General features: G+C 35.5%; 2 protein-coding genes across 4 annotated transcripts in view; both read left to right on the forward strand.

The window, feature by feature from the left end:
- ak7a (adenylate kinase 7a) overlaps nucleotides 1-4,272 on the forward strand; it is a 6,507-nt gene extending 2,235 nt beyond the window's left edge. The window contains exons 7-18 of the mRNA XM_043218771.1: nucleotides 325-413; nucleotides 520-610; nucleotides 749-826; nucleotides 917-1,066; nucleotides 1,232-1,360; nucleotides 2,087-2,192; nucleotides 2,307-2,435; nucleotides 2,513-2,578; nucleotides 2,861-3,058; nucleotides 3,203-3,405; nucleotides 3,939-4,097; nucleotides 4,189-4,272. Coding sequence (XP_043074706.1) covers nucleotides 325-413; nucleotides 520-610; nucleotides 749-826; nucleotides 917-1,066; nucleotides 1,232-1,360; nucleotides 2,087-2,192; nucleotides 2,307-2,435; nucleotides 2,513-2,578; nucleotides 2,861-3,058; nucleotides 3,203-3,405; nucleotides 3,939-4,097; nucleotides 4,189-4,221 — 1,431 coding nt within the window. The 3' untranslated portion in view covers nucleotides 4,222-4,272. The remainder of the gene's footprint in view (nucleotides 1-324; nucleotides 414-519; nucleotides 611-748; nucleotides 827-916; nucleotides 1,067-1,231; nucleotides 1,361-2,086; nucleotides 2,193-2,306; nucleotides 2,436-2,512; nucleotides 2,579-2,860; nucleotides 3,059-3,202; nucleotides 3,406-3,938; nucleotides 4,098-4,188) is intronic.
- A 1,248-nt stretch (nucleotides 4,273-5,520) lies between these two features.
- papola (poly(A) polymerase alpha) overlaps nucleotides 5,521-17,500 on the forward strand; it is a 13,842-nt gene continuing 1,862 nt past the window's right edge. Inside the window, exons 1-22 of one of the 3 annotated variants that reach the window (XM_043219340.1) lie at nucleotides 5,521-5,692; nucleotides 6,614-6,784; nucleotides 8,195-8,261; nucleotides 8,340-8,421; nucleotides 8,499-8,608; nucleotides 8,705-8,758; nucleotides 8,872-8,983; nucleotides 9,865-9,954; nucleotides 10,291-10,429; nucleotides 10,575-10,647; nucleotides 11,285-11,405; nucleotides 12,603-12,687; nucleotides 14,447-14,500; nucleotides 14,609-14,728; nucleotides 14,819-14,928; nucleotides 15,037-15,161; nucleotides 15,589-15,722; nucleotides 15,849-15,925; nucleotides 16,124-16,359; nucleotides 16,462-16,521; nucleotides 16,662-16,718; nucleotides 16,816-16,851. In XM_043219340.1, coding sequence (XP_043075275.1) covers nucleotides 5,685-5,692; nucleotides 6,614-6,784; nucleotides 8,195-8,261; nucleotides 8,340-8,421; nucleotides 8,499-8,608; nucleotides 8,705-8,758; nucleotides 8,872-8,983; nucleotides 9,865-9,954; nucleotides 10,291-10,429; nucleotides 10,575-10,647; nucleotides 11,285-11,405; nucleotides 12,603-12,687; nucleotides 14,447-14,500; nucleotides 14,609-14,728; nucleotides 14,819-14,928; nucleotides 15,037-15,161; nucleotides 15,589-15,722; nucleotides 15,849-15,925; nucleotides 16,124-16,359; nucleotides 16,462-16,521; nucleotides 16,662-16,718; nucleotides 16,816-16,851 — 2,121 coding nt within the window. In that variant the 5' untranslated portion in view covers nucleotides 5,521-5,684. Of the gene's footprint in view, nucleotides 5,693-6,613; nucleotides 6,785-8,194; nucleotides 8,262-8,339; nucleotides 8,422-8,498; nucleotides 8,623-8,704; nucleotides 8,759-8,871; nucleotides 8,984-9,864; nucleotides 9,955-10,290; nucleotides 10,430-10,574; nucleotides 10,648-11,284; nucleotides 11,406-12,602; nucleotides 12,688-14,446; nucleotides 14,501-14,608; nucleotides 14,729-14,818; nucleotides 14,929-15,036; nucleotides 15,162-15,588; nucleotides 15,723-15,848; nucleotides 15,929-16,123; nucleotides 16,360-16,461; nucleotides 16,522-16,661; nucleotides 16,719-16,815; nucleotides 16,852-17,500 lie in introns of those variants that run through there. The other 2 variants (XM_043219339.1, XM_043219341.1) reach the window with 2 other exon arrangements.

The following is a 17,500-nucleotide window of genomic DNA, read 5'->3' on the forward strand; positions in this document are numbered from 1 at the left end:
TCTAAAATTGTTCTAAACATATCTTTTACAACAAAGGTTTTTTTTAAAGGAGGGAGCGTTATGGATCATGGAATTTATTTAATGTGATATATTTTGGAGGGTTTCAATTTAAAACATCTTAATGGATTTGTTTCTGACAGATGCATCTTTTCACTATGCAGACGTTGATCGTGTGTATTATTTGTGGATATGTTTTTTATTCTGACGACACTCATTCACTGCAGAGGATCCACTGATGCAGTGCTACATTTCTCCAAACTGGACATTTTTGATGAAGAGTTAACTAACTTGTGTTTCATTTAAAACATCTTAATTTTTCTCAAGACAGCTTGGCTCGGAGATCTTAGCAGCGTTCCTGTGTTTGGGCCTGGGACAAATGTCATTCCAGCCATTCACATCCACGACCTTGCGAGGTTTGAAAAATTGCGTTCATGACATTTTTGTAATGATCTCGATTGACTGGTGATTCTTTCTTTTAACTTTTAGTTTCATTTTCGTCCTATCATTTGTCATTTTTAGAGTGGTCCAAAACATCATCGATCACAAACCGAAAACACACTATTTCATCGCAGTGGATGATTCCAAGAGCACTTTTGAAGACATTGTGAAAGTAATAAATCATCGCGCATCTTCACGTCTGTGTGATTGCATTCCATTATGCTGGATGTAACGCTCACGCTTAGTTTTGCGATGAAAAAGAAACAGTACCAAAAATCATGAGTAAACATGCAGCCGTCTGTTTCCTTAGGCCATCGCCTCTACCCTGGGGTCTGGAAAAATAGAAAACATCTCAAAGGAAGATGCCTGTGGCACAAAGGCAATTACGGTAGTGTGTTTTTCGCCGAACATAAATGTGTGCCGCATCTTAAAATAATATATGATGCTTATATATTATATATTATGTGTATTTTCGCAGGAAATTGACCTGCTTTATCTCAGCGTCAACCTTCGGACCGAGTCTGTTTTCTTAAAGGACAGATTAAACCTCCGCTGGGATTGTGAATCTGGGATAGTTGATAACGTACTTCAAGTGGTGGAGGAATACAAACAGACAAGACAACTGTTGGTAAGTTTATGTTAACTCTTTGTGATGGAATCTTGTGTCTAGTGTAATCAGATATATCAGAAATAAGTCAAGTAATATTTTTTTAATAATATGAAGAGAATTCTAAACAGTATGGTTGAACATGACATGCTTGCATACTTGTATTTTGCATTTAATTTCCTTCAGCCAGTAAAAATCTGTCTTCTTGGGCCCCCTGCTGTTGGTAAAAGCTCAGTTGCATTAAAGTTGTGCGGATATTACAAACTTCATCATATTAACGTCGGTGAAACCATCAACGAGAAAGTCAGAGAGCTGGTGAGTGAGAAGACTGCTGTTTTCAATTGATAATGACTGATTTCAGGTGATTTTACTGATAATAATAATAAATATTCCTTTAGCACAATCTATGCGTATTAGTATGATTGCTGAAAGTCAAAATATTAATAAATAGCATTTTTAAATATATGAAAATAGAATTTAAATTTTTATATTTCTAGTGCTGGGAAATGATTGATCACGATTAATCGCATCTAACTTAAAAGTGTTTGTGTAAATATGTGTGTGTATATTTATTATGTATATATAAATACATACACATGCATGCATATATTTAAGAAAAATCTTACTTATATATCAAATACATTTATATATAATATAAATTATATGAATATGAAAGTATACATTTACATAAATACATGTTAAAAATCTTTTATAAATACTGTATGTGTGTGTCTTCGTGTATACCAAATAAATATACACAGATATTTTTTATGTACACTTTTATTTTGGATGTGACTAATCGTGATTAATCATTGCTCAGCACTAATTTACTGCTTTTACTTGCATCGTTGATCAAATAAATGCAGCCTTGGTGAACATAAGCAAAAACATTTTAAAATCTTAGTAGTGTGTATTATATATAAAAAATTATGGACAGTCGCAAGAATGTTCAACAGAAAACAGAAGCATTTTCACTCAAAGCAAACCTTTTGGTCTCTGTCTATGAAACTGTCTTTTGAATGTACAGTATGTGTTTTTCAGGAGGATCTGCTTGAGGGAAATGAGAAGACGAGTGAGAACGAGGAAATTCTCAGTGGTGCTGAAGCACAGCTTAAAACTCTAAAGAACAACATGCTTCAGGATGATGGTATTAAATCATATTGTCCGTTTTATGTGGCTAAAGACAGGAAAATGCTGTTGTATGATGGTGTTGCTTACAAGCATAGATTCTTATTGCAGGTGTCGTTTTGTTTTCTGACAGGCCAGTTGGACGATCAACATGTAATGCATATTATAAGAGAGAAGCTGAAGTCGAAGCCTTGCAGAAATCAAGGATTTGTTCTGGACGGTTACCCTAAAACCTATACACAGGCTAAAGAGCTGTTCCATGGTTAGCTATACATATATATACGTATATATATATATATTTAAAAAGTATTTACCTGTAACTTCTGAAATGTTTTTCAGATGAAAACATGGAAGTAGAAGATACCAGATCTACAATACCCCAATATAGCAAAGCATTGGTTCCAGGTTAGAAATCTCAGAATCTGAAATATTTCAAAGTATTTCAAATTTTTTGTTTAAACAAAATAAATGTTTATATATTAAAAAAATATATCAATAGATAACAGCTATTTAAAATTGGAATATTAATTAGAATATTACTGTTTTACTGTATTATTAAAAAAAATCTGTAGCCTTCATTGAGTCCAAACGTTTTAATGAAATTGTACTATATGTCACATTGTGGAATTAAAATTGGGTTAACGAATGCTAGTACATGATAACAACCACAGGTCTTCTCACCTCCAGAGTTCGTCTTCTCACTGGATGCCACTGACGAGTTTCTGAAAGAGCGCGTTCGGAGTCTTCCACAGAATGTGGCAGAAGAGATGCACTACACTCAAGATGAGTTCACAGAGAGTCTTGCAAAATTCAGAGAGACTTTGGTAGAAGATGAGTCTGTGCTTGACTATTTCGATTACCTGGAAATCCACCCTGAACACATCGGTTAGAGCCCAAACTGTAATGCTCATACAAAACTTAACTTAACTTTGTATCAAAGTACAATTTTCTCTGTTCTGACGGATGAGCCGATTGTTATGAAGCAGGGCAGAATTGTTGCGAATAGAACTTTCGTGTTGCCATTTTCAGACTGTGAGGATGTGGACACAGTGGAGAAGATCATTAAGACGGTGGGTCGTCCGAAGAACTACGGTCTGAGTCCAGAGGAGATGGAGGAAGAGAGGAGGAGGAAGGAAGATGAGTGGCAGCTGCGGCTGAAACGGGAGGAAGTTGAGAAGGAATTCAGGCAGACGTTGGAAAATGATAAAATGGCTGCTCTTTTGGAGGAATGGGTAAATTTGGCTTTGTCATTCACCCTCACCCTAACACTATGGCTGATTCACAGATATAGCGGGTTTGGGATCACTAAGGTTTATAAGGTTTGGGATCAGTAAGATTGTTATGTTTTTGAGCAAAGTTATGCTTACAGTAAAAAGTAATATTGTGAATATTACTACAATATATATATTTTAATAATATTTTTTTATTTTTTTAATTATGTAATGCAAAGATATCAGCATCATTACATCTGTCCTTAGTATCACGTTTCTTCAGAAATCATTCTTATACGCTAAATAATTTTTTAAAAAACTTTGTGCTGCATAACTGTTCTTGTGGAATTCAGGGAAACTGGTGCATCTTTTAAGGATTCTTTGATAAATTGAAAGTTAAAAAAACATGTTTTTTTACCCTTTTATTGTAATTTTTTATAAATTTGATGCATCCTTGAAGAATAAAATAAATAATTCCCTTCAACAAATAAATTTGACCTCGCACAAGCAAAGCATTCCGTTACCCTGTTCAGCTTGTTGGTATATATTTTCAGAACAAGAACATGGCTGAGGTGAAGAAGCAGGAAACTGAGCTATTAGAGACACGATCTGTCCCCATGAGACACTACCTGATGAAAAATGTCATGCCTACCGTCATACAAGGACTGACGGACTGCTGTAAGGTCAAGCCTGATGACCCTGTGGACTTTTTGGTAACACTTTTTGTAGACTTCGTGTTTTATTTAACAACAAATTATTTGTCTTTACTTTGTGTCATATCATATTCTCTTGACTTGATTTCAGGCTGAATACCTCTTCAGGAGCAACAATGATTAGGTCAGTCTGCTGCTGTAGTTAAATGTACAATAAAAACAAGTTGTTTCGTTATTGTGCATTTCTGTGTATTCATTTAATGACTGTTTTTCACAACACAAGTCCAAAGAAATCCTAGTTAAGGATCACAAGTAATTATTTTGACATTAACACCCACCTCCAAACCTGGGGCCAGATTACATGCTCAGCTTTGCTTTGTAACCTGACTAAGTTATGAGGTTTATAATATAATGTATAATGTGTAAGTCCATATATACAGAGAGAGACACATATGGAACCTAAAATGTTCATTTTAGAAGATAATTTCACATGTAATCAGCTAATAGAAAATAAAGTTAATACGCGAAACAGTGGAATTGTGCCAATGGTGTTCTGTATGAAAAATAGAGATGCATCGATCCGATAACGAGAGAGAACATTATAAAACACCATAAAGTTTTTTATGAGGTGCAGGTGAATATTTTAAGTCTTTAAATTCAAGTTCAGATAAACTCTTTTCTCAGCTGTCATCCGCCATCCTCCGTCGGGTTCGGTTACTACAGTGAAAACGATTAAACTCTCTTAAAGAGCACTCAATAAGAGATTTAAAGCTGTCAATAGAAATGCTCAATATAGTAGTGTAGTGTATTACTATATACTACTTTTCCCCTTTGAACCTTTCTACGCGGACTCGAAGTGCTGCGCAGCCTGAGGGCTGTGGCTCCGTGTTGTTTCAAGCGCATCATTCTGCGCTCGGGATGGGCATAAGAATTTTGTTGCGTTGCCCTCATTACTGTGCTATACATTAAAAAGAAATGACTTAATTTTATAGTATATAATTATTTATATTATGTATTTTACAACAATACTTTTATTTACTTTTATTTGTAAATAAAAATGTTTCACTAGATTCATCCATGATGTTTCTAGATTATCTTTCGCTGCTGAATTAACCACTGAATGAATTTATAATAGTATTCATGTCATAGATTACGATTATACATATAAGAGTGATGGTCAGGTCAACATAGAGAAGTAAAGAGGTTCTACATTAATTTAAGAAAAAAAATATCGGTTCTAAAAAGTGGCATCGTTGCATCCCTAATGAAAATAGCTATTTGTCAAATTCAACGTAATGTCTTATCAATTAATAAATCAATAAAGAATTAAAATGTTATATAATGTTATTTGTAAATATATTATATCATATGTATGATTATAAAATATATATGATTTTAGATACTTGCCCTTTAAATAATTTTTTTCAAAATGGGTTTGAAAAACAAGACGTAGGTCAACTAGCGTCAGCGAGGGATGTGTCATGGCGTCACTTCCCGTGCCAATTGGCAGTTGCTGTTGCCGGAGCGCCATGTTGGTTCAAACAAAAGAAACAACTTCATTACCTTCATAGCAGTTCGTGACAGACTGGAACGCAATGGCGGAATATAACCTGCTTCTCAGCTTCTCATAAGCCGGAGATTTTCATAATGCCTTTGTAAGTATCTCGTCGGAGTTTGAAGAGTAACGTGATCAAAGCGAACGCCAGGTCCTGGGCCTTATGTCACGAATCTCGACACGTTTATCAAAGCATTTAATGGTGCTTTGTAGTTGTTGAACTACTTTGTATTGCATTCGTTTTGAAATGAAACTTGTCAGTATGCATTAGGTAATGAGATAAAATCCGTAGAAATCGGACTCGTAGCAAGCGCTCTTGTTTGTATGCAACATTATAGACTTTAAAGCTACACCATTCAGTGCTTGCTGAACTTTGTTCTTCGTTACTAACTAGTGCAGGTATAGATGTGGGTCAGTGACTTCATACTAATACCCTTCAAGGGGGCGTTCACACAAGGCGTACTAGCGTACTAAACGGCTAACGTTAGACAGGCGGAACATAGGCGTTTGTAAAGGCTTTACTAGTTTCATCACGATATGGCGTCTGCGTACGCCGTTTGCGCGCGATCCCAAAGAAACGCGGCGAGGCTCGACGCACAAAGAGCAGAAACAATTAAAATAAGAAGCGTCACGTGTGAACGCCCCGAAGACAACAACGGTTAAACAGGCTTTGCTATTCAAAACATTTGTCGTACTCCGAGGTATTCGGTTAGTTTTCACAAAGTGGTCGTTTAACATGGAAATGTGTCCACCCAACTAAGTTTTGAATATGCCGAAGATATTCAAAACAAATGGATGTCTGTGTTCTCATGGAAAGTATTAAAGAATGCGTAAAAGTAGCTTCATAACTTTTTTTTTAATTAATTAATTTGTACTTTTTGGTTACCGTGGTCAGGTGTTTGAATTATGAATTTTCATTCCAGTAATTTATTTTTAAATGAATAATAATCATCATTTCGAGCTTGACAGAGATGTGAACAGCTTCTGTGACACAAACAATCTGTGTTTGGCCTCTTCGCAGTCCAATTACCAGTCAGGTGCAAACAGCCCAGCAGACCCCAAAGCATTATGGGATCACATCTCCTATCAGCTTGGCACCACCTAAAGAGGCCGATCTGGCTCTTGCACGGAAGCTGACGGAGACGCTCCGACCTTTCGGCGTCTTTGAGGAGGAGCTGGAGCTGCAGCGGAGGTAAATGAGATGCTGTTCACTAAATCACACTTGTTTTTAGTTCATCAGCTGGTTGGTTACTGTTATTATTGATGAACGTGCACATAGTTCATTCAATCCATTTCTTGGGTTTCCACCAAATTCATGTGACTTCCTAGAGCACTGTGACTAAGCATTGATTAGTGCGTAAGTGTTGATTCATTGATTTCCCTGAATTAACAATGAGCTGACTTTAACTGAAAATTGTACTTATTGTCCTAATTCATTATTAGCAAACTGTTTTCCTGTTCGACACTGTAAAGCTGATTTGACGCAATCTGTGTTAAATAAAGCGCAATATAAATAAAGGTGACATTTGTTAAACAGATTTAAAGTGTAAAAATAATTTTAAATCAGTTAATCTTCTATAATTATTTTGCAAATGTAACCGCTTTCCCAAGAAAGTATTTGTTTGAAACTAAAAAAAGGACAAAATGAAGAAACAAATAGGCTAGAATATTATTTATTCATATTATTATTATTATTATTATTATTATTATTATTATTTTTACCTGATGATAGAAGTTACCACAGTAACCAGGAACCGTAATGGAAACATGTACTGAAATAAAAGTAGTAAAATGATTCAGCACTGATTCTACACTCTAGTTCAAAAGTCTGGGGTCAGTGATTTTATCATTACTTTAAAATAAATATATTCTTTTTTATTTTGCTCAAAAGAGATAGCGGAGACATATAGTATTACAAAAATCAATTTGAAATGTTGTTCTGTTGTACTTTCAAGAAATATTAAATATTCAATAAAGACTAATGTTAAAAATGTATCATAAAATGCTATATTTTGATATTTTAATGTTAGCAGTATAACTGTTTTCAGCCGTGATTATCATAAATTATTCTTGACATTGTGACACACCTGACACTGAAGATTATGGCCGCTTTAAAATGTAAAAATATATTAGTTATTTTTATACAAATATTTTTTTTACTGTATTTTTATTAAATTAAACAATGTTAGGGGGACAATATGCCCTTATTTTTTTAAGGATAAAAAAAGCACATTATTTATTTCCAATATTATTAAATGATATATTTATTTGAGAATTATTTCCGTAAATATGTACAGCAGGGCTGCACAATATATTGCATGCAGTAGTCATGCGCATCTCGTCAGTAAAGCTGGTTCTATGTTTAGCTGTAAATCTCCATCACCTGTTTTTAAATGAAGTGGCATTCACTGACAAGCTACACAATCTGTGCGCGCAATTGCAGATGGATCCTATGCCATAGTGAATGTGATGCTGTGTTACTGATGGAGATTTATTTCTAAATCAAAGAACCTGCTTCACGAGATTAATATCAGCCCTAGTGTACAGCATACTCTTGAGCCAGCTTTGGTCTTTTGTTTAAAGATGTTTTTTTCACCCACAGAATCTTAGTGCTTGGGAAGCTAAATACGTTGGTTAAGGTGTGGATCCGTGAAGTCAGTGAAGCTAAGGTATCTGGCATTTTCATTATTGTACACATACAAATGACTGAATAACTGCTCACTAACATAACATTTTTTATATCAAAGAATATCCCAGCATCAGTGATAGATAATGTTGGTGGAAAAATCTTCACGTTTGGGTCCTACAGACTTGGAGTTCATACCAAGGGTAGGTTTTATACACTAGCTCTAGATCAGTTAAACATGTGCTTCACACATATCTCATTCACTAACCTAACTGTGTAGGTGCTGATATCGATGCTCTCTGCGTTGCGCCCCGTCATGTGGAGAGGTCAGACTTCTTTTCCTCTTTCTATGAGAAATTAAAGGAGCAAGAGGAAGTTAAAGACCTGAGGGTATGCAGCTTTTTGTGAGTGGATTACATATACAGTATACACCTTCCCTGCAATATCTGATAGGCTTAATAATTAATTTTTGCTTTTGTATTCTAGGCGGTGGAGGAAGCGTTTGTACCAGTGATAAAGCTGTCTTTTGATAGCATTGAGGTGCTTATTATTTTTTAAATATCCTTAGGTATAAAGTAATAGCTCGTGCCAAAATGGTTTATTTTTCCCCCTAATGTTTTCTTAATACATTTCTTGTAATATGTTGATTGTAGATTGACATACTATTTGCCCGACTGGCACTACAAACCATTCCAGAGAACCTGGATCTGCGAGATGATGGCTTACTAAAGAACCTTGACATCCGCTGCATTCGGAGTTTGAATGGTAATTGGTTATAATTCATTTTTTTGTGGCTGAGTGTTGACATTTTTAGAACCAAATCAACATCAAGATACTATGAATTAAAATCAATATACATTATTTTTAGATACATCATTTCAGTTTATCTAAAGAAAAGCAATTTCCCAACAAATCTTTAAACTGTACAGGGAATCCTGTTGGCTATTGCTGTTTATTTTTAGATATAATAAACATAAAAAAGTAGCATAAAATGTTTAAATTGCTCAAAAGGCAGTTTTTAATAAACTTTAATGATGTAATTGTTTCTACCCTAAATGCAAACATTTAAATGTTAAATAATAAGTTTCATGACGGTTTCAATGTCAATTAAAATAAAGGTCAGGTTAGGTAAAAATTTAATTTCATAAAGTATAAACCGGTGCATTTTTAGCAATGTATTTGATTACTAATGAGAAATGAACGTTGAATTGCTTTCCTGAGATAAATGCAGTCTTAGATGATATTGTTTACAAGTTGATTTGACACGTTTCCACAGTTAAAACATTGAGCGACTTCGTTAAAAAAGAGAGAGATTAAGGACCGTTTTCAATTTGGTCAAAAAAAGGCCAATTGACCCTTTTAAATGACTTTTCCATGTCTCGTGTCAGAAGTAGTAATTCGCGAAGCTTGTGCCTATTTCCTGGACTTTCCATGTGCAACAAACAATGTTAAGTGATCCATGCATTAACATAAAACAGCAGACAGCTAAAATATTCAACTTGGAATTAAAGAATCTGTATTAGTTTGATTAAAGTCAATTGATATTGTCCACCTAGCCCCTAGTTTTGTTTGTTTGTTTACGTTTTCCCCTGGTAATACTGATTTATGGAATTGTTTTCTTAATATAAATATCTGCTGACTTACAGGTTGCAGAGTTACTGATGAAATTCTTCACCTGGTGCCCAACATAGAGAATTTCAGACTGACTCTAAGAGCCATCAAACTGTGGGCCAAACGTGAGTAGCTGCTTTGCATTATGCTGTTTGTGGAACATGTCACAGCTGGTTCTGTGTGGTGGAAAAACCCCATCGTGACCTTAAATGACCTGTTGTGTTTGTGGGTATTAGTGCAGTCAATGAAAAGCAACACTGCAGCATTGTGCCTCAGGAGATCGTTTGACTTGCATTTACTGCCTAGCAACCAGTATATGCTCATGTTCGCACTTTATTGAAAAACAGTCGATCCTTGATTGCCATTTGGCTTGTGAAAATGCTGCACTTGAACTTAGTCATGGTGGGAAATTGAAAATGACAGGGCTGTTGATTTGGAGGTTTTATTTGAATCTTTTACAGGTCATAATATCTACTCTAATATCCTGGGTTTTCTGGGAGGTGTATCGTGGGCAATGTTGGTTGCAAGAACCTGCCAACTCTACCCCAATGCTGTGGCATCCACACTGGTCCATAAGTTCTTCTTGGTTTTCTCAAAGTGGTGAGTTTTTCAATCCGCCCTTGGCACCACTGGCTTGAAATCAATGAGATAACACGATACCAATACAAACCTCTTGTCATTGTTTTTAGAGACCCGTTCTCTTTAGATTCATTTATTTATTTATTTTCCTGGCTGGTATTTTCAGGGAATGGCCAAATCCAGTCCTTCTGAAGCAACCTGAAGACTGTAATCTTAACCTCCCAGTCTGGGATCCCAGGGTACTTATTCATTTATTTATCTGACTGTTAATTAGGGTTTTTTGTATGGATATGATATTGATATTTTTGACAATATTCGGTAATTTTATAGCCAACAAAATATTTAAACAAAAAAATCCATTGTTTCCTGGAAAATGTCATAGTAGTTTAAATACTCTAGGCATAGCAATATCTAAATATCAGTAAATAACAATTTTCACCCATATATAGTTTGTTAAAATCTATATGGGGAGAATTTGAAACATTAAGAACTTTCACACTTTAGTAATAAGTGATCAATCAAACAATGCTTTGAGAGCACAATGTTGTAAGATCAAGAGATTATTAAAAAATGATTATATTACTTGCTCATAGGAATAGTTCACACAAAAATTAAAATTCTAGGTAACGAGTACATTATACTAATAAGACAGTAATATCGGATATATTGTAAATATGTTCAGAATACTGTGTTCTAATTTTATGTAATAAAAATATTTTCATCAGATATAAATTACACTCAGGTTTTCTCCACAGACACCTGTAGATACCACATTGTTTTTTTAATAAAAGGTACAATGATTTTCCTGTGCTGGCTATGTGAATAAATTGTAATTTTTTAATTTTTTTTTATATTTATTTAAATTTTTTGTCGTAGGTAACCCCCAGTGACCGGTATCACCTCATGCCAATCATCACACCAGCTTACCCTCAACAAAACTCCACTTACAATGTGTCTGCCTCTACTCGGGCCATCATGGTGGAAGAGTTCAAGCGGGGTCAGTCTCATTTCTGAAGATCCCTAGAAATATTCTCCTAGAATAATGAAAATATCATTTCAAAAATGAAATGTCGTTCTGTCAACCTTTTCTCACCCTCATGTCGTTTCAAACCTGCATGACTTGGTTTCTGCTGCGTAACACAAAATAAACTTACTTTGTTCACCTTTGAACGCTTTAAGACTGTGAATGGATACATGGTCTGAGGTTTTAAAAAAGCATCATTAATATTATATACAACTGTATTTAAAGGGTTAATCCACCCCAAAATGAAAATGTTGTCATTCATCTCTTAACCTCATGTCGTTTCTAACCTGTAAAAAGCTTCTTTCATCTTCAGAAAACAAATTAAGATATTTTTGATGCCTTCACCCATAGACAGCAGTTTAAGGAACACGATTCAGAAGTGTAGCAAGGCGATTGATTGGTCAAATCGGTGTTCAACCTCAATGTTATGCAGCTATGACGATACTTTTTGTACGCACACGCACCAAAAAGACGATTCTTTGTAGCACCGTTTTGGAGAGTATCCACTAAACGCAAACAACGTGTGCTGTTCTGTGTCAGCTTTTATGCTGTTTTCCTAAAAAGTCAGTGCAAACAAATGTAGAAAATGTACAGTGATGCAGAGGAGACAGATTGCTGAATGTCATTATTTTTGTTTTCCTTGCATACGAAAAGTATTCTTGTAGCTTTGTAAAATTACGGTTAAACTGGATGATTTATGGATTATTTTACCGTTCCGCTTGCTGTATTTCTGAACGTTGATCGTATAATTATATCGCTGTCTTATGGGAGGCTCAGAATGCAAAAAAATATCTTAATTTGTGTTCCAAAGACGAACAAATCTTGGATTATTGACAACATTTTCTTCAGTCATCTGAGGATTTGTTTCAGGAACAAACCAAAATTATAATTGCCTGAAAAGCTCTTAAATCTGATTTTTGTTGTGGTGCATTCAAATATGGACCTAGGTGGTATATAAACTGCTTTCATGCTGCTGTTTTATTTTGTCCTTGAAGTACAGTGTGCGGCATCCCTTTTTGTGGTCCGCTGATCAAAAACCAAGTCATACAGCTTTGGAATAAACATGGAAATGTAATTTTTGGTTGAGTGGTTCATTTTAAGCTAAAAAGACACTGATATTATGCGACGTTACATGTTTGTCTCACATTTCAATTGTTTAACTCCTCACAGGTCTTGCAATCACGGATGAAATATTGCAGAATAAAGCAGATTGGTCCAAACTATTTGAAGCACCAAACTTCTTTCAGAAATACAAGTATGTATTAAGCTGCATATCCTGTTGGACACTCATGGTGAGATTTAATCATTTCAATAAAGATTTATTTCTCAAAACTGCACCCACACACATTCTTAGCCTTTTCACAACTATTTATTTTATGTAATCAGTGTCATCAGTTTGAAATAAAAGAATTTTGCTTACTATCAGTTTATGCATATGGTACTTCAACATTTTTGACAATTAAAATGTGTAAAGAGTACAACTGTAGAGCATGCCTGAAATGTAAGCAACTTTTTTTTAGAGATGGTTTAAATTTCTATTTTTAAAAGGTAGGTATTTTAAGTTTAAAATGCTTTTTCTATAAAAAATACTGGTTTTCTTGTGCTATATTAATTTGTATACAATTCAAAAATAAAATGTTTTAGTTCACAATTTGTACAATGTATTTCTTGTTAGTCTGTGTTTTCATAGTGTTTCAATTTTTTTTTCTTTTTTTTAATTTCCGTCAATGTTTAGCATTTAGTCTGTCTGTGTTTGTTTTATTTATTTTTTTATTTTTAATTAGTGTGGTGTGAAGTTCAGCATAATGGCTTTAAGTCAGTTTTTCAGTCAAAGGAAATTAAATTTAAACTAAAGAAATAAGACTTGGTTATTTTTAATGGTTAATAAAGGTCTAAAGCTACACATTGCTTTGTGTTTCCAGTCAACTATATTTTTTGTTAGTGGGGGGTTTTAAACAATTTTGTCTCATTTGAACCTTTCTGAAAACCCTTCACTGTACGGCACAATCTTCTCACCCCAAATGAGGATGCAGCAACTGTATACAGTTCATTGTGGTGCCAAAACGTTATTTCTTCCTTAAAGACCATATAGCAATTAGCTGGTTTCAGAGAAGATATTAAATATGACTTTATCAGTATATTGGATAGCATTTTTGTTCTGTATTACTAGCATTACTAGACTAGCCCCAAGTAAGTAATCGGGGTGGGGAACAATTGTGTGTTGCTTCACATAAAAAAAAGGATAAAATGTTAACATGTTAAGTTTTAAATTGCAAAATACGGTTACCTTTTATTTTGGTCTCTTTATTCATTTGTGATATGAGAAGATATTCTACAGAATCTTTTTTTATTGCTTTTTTTTTTTTTTTTAATAATATAATCCTGAATGTTTGTACATGAAATCATCTATTCAAATAACAAGAAACCCACATTGAGTCACTTTTAATGGATGAAGTTAAGCAATTTTTCTTCAAACAAGTGCATTTGTGGGAAACGATATGGGCTAGTTGACCCCAAAATTACGCTATTATCATGTACTTACCCTCAAGTTGTTTCAAACCTGCACCTGTATTTTAAAGAACGTTGGTAACCAAACAGTTGCTGGTAGCCATTGACTTCCTTAGCAAGCTTTTTACAAGATATTTTCTTTTTAAGAGAAGAAAGAAACGTATGTTTGGACAACTCGAGGGTGAGTAAATGACAATTTTTGGGGTGAACTCCCATTAAGATGATTATTTTCTGGCTTGGTCGACATAAGTGATCAGCATTTAGATCTTTTCATGTTTCTGATCTCTTGTAAAAGAATCTGCAGTTGAAGTTGTTAACATGTTGTAGTGTGTGACGTGTGTTCTTGGCTGGATATGAGTAATCCCTGCTGTGTTGAGTGAAGAGATATTTGTCTTTTGGAGAGAAGTGTATCGGGCCGGGCGGCCCCTGTAGCTTTTGCCGGGTTTGGTTGAACAGCTCTTCGTCTAAAGGATGTAATGGCATTGTTCTGTCTTTTATGTCCCAAGGCATTATATAGTGTTGCTAGCAAGTGCACAGGCCGAGAAGCAGCACTTAGAGTGGTGAGTACAGCGCTTGACACGATTTATCGGGCCGATGTTCAGCTCATGTCCCCTGCATCTGTTCAGAAGTGTTGTGGACTAGGACTAAATGTGCTGTTTGCCTCACAGGGTGGGCCTCGTGGAATCAAAGATCCGGATCCTGGTGGGAAACCTGGAGAAGAACGAGTTCATCACCCTCGCTCACGTCAATCCACAGTCCTTCCCAGGACCAAAAGAGGGAACTGACAAGTGAGTTTCACACGCTTTTGTCCTTTCTTTTTAAAAAAAGGAAAGGGACGACAATAGTTTTTAATCGCTCTTTCCTTTGTGCGCAAACAGGGAGGAGTTCAGCACAATGTGGGTAATAGGTATTGTGTTCAAAAAAATGGAGGGATCGGAAAATCTTAACGTGGACCTCACTTTTGACATCCAGACCTTCACAGACACGGGTACGATTTGGTTCATCTTGGCAGGGGAACACACAGGAAGTGTTGGCATCTGTCTGTGATTTTTAAACTGCTCTCAGTAATCAACGTGTGTTCTCTGAATGGCTGTAGTTTACCGGCAGGCGATCTCTAGTAAAATGTTTGAGCAAGATATGAAAATCACAGCCATGCATGTGAAGAGGAAACAACTGCAACAACTGCTGCCGAGAATCGCCATCCAGAGGAGCAAGAGGAAGGCAAGCGTTCTTTCATCTGTTACTTCGCAAACATGCTTAACAATCAGTTTAAAGTATAGAACAGAAAAGGCATTTAAACATTTTAGATCAATGGTTCCTCCAACAACATTTGAAGGCCTTTCCAAATTTTCTTGTTACCATATACTTGGACAAGTGAAGTTTAACCAAATTTAATGGTTTGATTTGAGTATTGTGTGTCTCCTACAAACAAACACACAGTAGTTATTAATGGAAAATTGTCTGTTCAATATGAATTTTTGTTTTAAGGATTTTATTGTCTTACTATTTAAATACTTTCTGGAGCTCAGTTTAGGACCAGCGTTTAAAACGCTTTATTTTTTTTACCTTTTTAATTTAAAAAAACTAAAGTTTTAACTAGCTTTGAGACTTTTCTCACTCAGTAGTGACGTACTCTATCTTCCTGTAGCTTTCGTCGGATGGTCTTCGTGCGATGAATGACGGCAGTCTCGACCTATCAGTTGACAGTGACAACAGCATGTCAGTGCCGTCCCCCACGGGACCCTCGGCTAACAAGATCGCCCGTGCCTCCAGCCCTCAGAGGTAAAACAAACCATTGTCACCTGTTGCCCTAATGTCGTTTCTTTAACTTCCTGTGACTCATATCTCTTGGGAATATTGGTACAAATGCCCTTTTCTTTATTTCCTCTTCTCTCTCTCTGACTGTAGTTCCACTGGGACTGCCACAAACACCACAGATTTGCAGGGAAAAATAGACGCTTCAAGAGGAAGCGCGCTACTGGCAGGTGGTATGTCTGCTGGGGTCACAGTTACTTTAAAATAGATATTTTGCGTCATTTTGTCATTTGATGGAATTGTCTAATATTTTCGTCTCTTACCTCGCTGTTTCAAACTTATATGACGAATGAAGGATGTTGATGCTGCTTTGTTTGTTTTTACTAGTACTTGCTGCTTATACTGATTTTGTTTTCTAATCATCACAGTGGACACCACTAAGCCAGATAATGTTGGGACTTCCAGCAGCAATGCCCCACGAAAGGGTACTGCTCCACTGAAGCGGCCGGCCTCTCCCATTCAGCATGATTCTGAGAAGAAAGCCAAAGTGGACAATGTACAACAGAACCCTCATCCCAGTCCATGTTTATCTGCTGACCCTGCCATAAAAAGACCTGCCTCACCCCTTGAGAATGAGATGACCAAGAAAGCCAAAGTAGAGGAGGTACAGCATTGCATTAATTTTATATTGTAATTCCAATCATTAATGTTACATGTAATGCATGAATAGTGTCTAAAAAAGTGTAATTAAGTCCTATTCTTTCAGCTCTCAACCTCAGAAACCAAGTCTTCAGGTGAAACTGATGGCCATGCTGTGGATCCAGCGGTAATGGCTATTTGTTCTTACTTTTTGTTGCAAAAGTGTTCTTACTTTTCTACATTGCATCCATCCCATGAACTCGAAGAGGCAGTAAATCGCTCAATTTCAGTGTTTTTGTCATGATTGTTGCATTTTTTTTTTTTCAGCCAAGCGTTGACGTGGTTCCTTCAGAGGGTGAATCTAAAACAGAGACAGAATTAACGGTAAAGCAATGATGTTAAAGGGTATACTAGTCAGAATGATAAATGGAGGGAATACGTGAGAAGGCAAAATGCTGATGTGGTTTCCTGTCATTCTCAGGTGGTGGACGCAGCAGAGGAGATACCGCCTGCCCAAGTAAGATCATGATCCTTTGATTATTTCATAGGAGTCTTAACCTATTCAAGCAGAATTTTTCTCATTGAAAGCTTACAAAACACCAGCCAGGCTAAACTATTCGTAATTTGTATCGTTTTAATAGAGAAGCACAACTGCTTTCAGCAGTGATAATAATAAATGTTTCATGAGCTCCAAATAAGCATGTTAGAATGATTTCATGATCCGTGGGACACGGAAAACTGGAGCAATTATGCTGAAAATTCACACTTAATTACATTTACAGTATATAATAGAAAACACTTTAAATTGTGACGTTTTTATTGTATTTTTGATCAAGTGCAGCCTTTATTAGTTTCAAGGCTTTTCAAAAACCCAAATTCTCATAGACTGTAATTTAGTAGCTCGTTATGATTTCAAAAGCTTTTAACATTAAAGGCTTTTTAAAATGTGTACAGAGTGCATCAGTGTCTAGGGTGTTTGAAGGACTGAACTTAGGCTTTAATATATAATTGTGTGTTAGGTTTATTTCAAATATCATTCATTTGATAATCAATGTTGTATTAGAGCCGAATGGAAATTTCTTCTGAAATGGCAAATATGTATGGTGTCCATTTACATATTTTCACATTAATAAAATTATACTGTTGCAAAGAGAAATTATTGGGTT

The sequence above is a fragment of the Puntigrus tetrazona genome, chromosome 20 (genome assembly GCF_018831695.1).
Source record: "Puntigrus tetrazona isolate hp1 chromosome 20, ASM1883169v1, whole genome shotgun sequence".
In the NCBI taxonomy this organism is placed as follows: Eukaryota; Metazoa; Chordata; class Actinopteri; order Cypriniformes; family Cyprinidae; genus Puntigrus; species Puntigrus tetrazona.